Raw genomic sequence first — 1,797 nt, forward strand, 5'->3', positions numbered from 1 at the left:
TGCCCAGGTGTGCCCAGGTGTGCCCAGGTGCCCCCCAGCCCCCCCAGGTGCCCCCAGGTGCCCCCAGGTGCCCCCCGGTGCTCACCGTACACCACCAGCACGTAGGTGTCGTGGGCGCGGCCGTGGGCGTTGCCCACCTGGCAGGTGTAGGTGCCGTTGTCCTGCGGCGCCAGCGCCGGCAGCGTCAGCCGCTCGCCCTCGGCGCGCGCCCGCGCCGGCAGCGACTCGTTCCCGCGGCTCCACGACACCTCCGTGGGGCTGGGGGCACACAGGTGGGCACAGGTGAGCACAGGGAACCCCAGGTGTGCCCACAGCCACCCCCAGGTGTGCCCAGGTGTTGTTCCCGCGGCTCCACGACACCTCCGTGGGGCTGCCAGGGACAGGTGTGTCACCAGGTGTGCCCAGGTGTGTCAGAACCCCCCCAGGTGTGCCCCAGGTGTGTCACTGGTGCCCCCAGGTGTGCCCAGGTGTTGTTCCCGCGGCTCCTCGACACCTCCGTGGGGCTGCCAGGGACAGGTGTGTCACCAGGGGTGCCCAGGTGTGTCAGAACCCCCCCAGGTGTGCCCCAGGTGTGTCACTGGTGCCCCCAGGTGTGCCCAGGTGTTGTTCCCGCGGCTCCAGGACAGCTCCGTGGGGCTGCCAGGGGGCACAGGTGAGACCCCAGGTGTGTGCCCAGGTGTATCCTAGGTATCCCCAGGTGTGTTATGTCAGTGCCCAGGTGTATCCCAGGTGTGTGATACCTGTGCTCAGGTGTGTTATACCCCCCCAGGTGTATCTCAGCTGTGCCCAGGTGCCCCCAGGGGTGCCCAGGTGTGCTCTCTCACCGCGGGTTGCCGTTGGCAGCGCAGGTGAGCACCAGCGTGTGCCCAGGTGTGTTATACCCCCCCAGGTGTGCCCAGCTGTGCCCAGGTGTGTTATACCTGTGCCCAGGTGTATCTCAGGTGTATCTCAGGTGTGCCCAGGTGTATCTCAGGTATCCCCAGGTGTGTGATACCTGTGCCCGGGTGTGTTATACCCCCCCAGGTGTGCCCAGCTGTGCCCAGGTGTATCTCAGGTGTATCTCAGGTGTGCCCAGGTGTATCTCAGGTATCCCCAGGTGTGTGATACCTGTGCCCGGGTGTGTTATACCCCCCCAGGTGTGCCCAGCTGTGCCCAGGTGTATCTCAGGTGTATCTCAGGTGTGCCCAGGTGTATCTCAGGTATCCCCAGGTGTGTGATACCTGTGCCCAGGTGTGTTATACCCCCCCAGGTGTACCCCAGGTATCCCCAGGTGTCCCCAGGTACCCCAGGTATCCCCAGGTGTATCTCAGGTGCCCTCAGGTATCCCCAGCTGTGCCCAGGTGTACCCCAGGTGTGCCCAGGTGTCCCCAGGTGTACCCCAGGTGTATCTCAGGTGCCCCCAGGTGCCCCCAGGTGTATCTCAGGTGTATCCCAGCTGTGCCCAGGTGTATCTCAGGTGTGCCCAGCTGTGCCCAGGTGTGTTATGTCAGTGCCCAGGTATCCCCAGGTGTGCCCAGGTGTATCTCAGGTACCCCAGGTATCCCCAGGTATCCCAGGTGTGCTGTCTCACCGCGGGTTGCCGTTGGCGGCGCAGGTGAGCACCAGCGTGTCGCCCTGGCGCAGCACGCTCTGCGAGGGCAGGATCCGCGCCGAGGGGGGGTCTGCAGGGCGGAGACCACAGTACAGACCAGTATAAACCAGTACGGACCAGTACGGACCAGTACAGACCAGTATGGACCAGTACAGACCAGTATGGACCAGTACAGACCAGTATGGACCAGTACAGACCAGTATGGA

General features: G+C 64.5%; 1 protein-coding gene across 1 annotated transcript in view; it reads right to left on the reverse strand.

The window, feature by feature from the left end:
- Nucleotides 1-1,797, reverse strand: part of LOC120506080 (cell adhesion molecule 4-like) — a 12,124-nt gene that overhangs the window by 787 nt on the left and 9,540 nt on the right. Inside the window, exons 10-11 of the mRNA XM_039717216.1 lie at nt 1,571-1,661; nt 86-258 (exon numbers count right to left, since the gene is read on the reverse strand). Of these exons, the coding sequence (XP_039573150.1) occupies nt 86-258; nt 1,571-1,661 (264 nt within the window). The remainder of the gene's footprint in view (nt 1-85; nt 259-1,570; nt 1,662-1,797) is intronic.

The sequence above is a fragment of the Passer montanus genome, unplaced genomic scaffold (assembly GCF_014805655.1).
Source record: "Passer montanus isolate IOZ18808 unplaced genomic scaffold, ASM1480565v1 scaffold373, whole genome shotgun sequence".
Classification (NCBI taxonomy): Eukaryota; Metazoa; Chordata; class Aves; order Passeriformes; family Passeridae; genus Passer; species Passer montanus.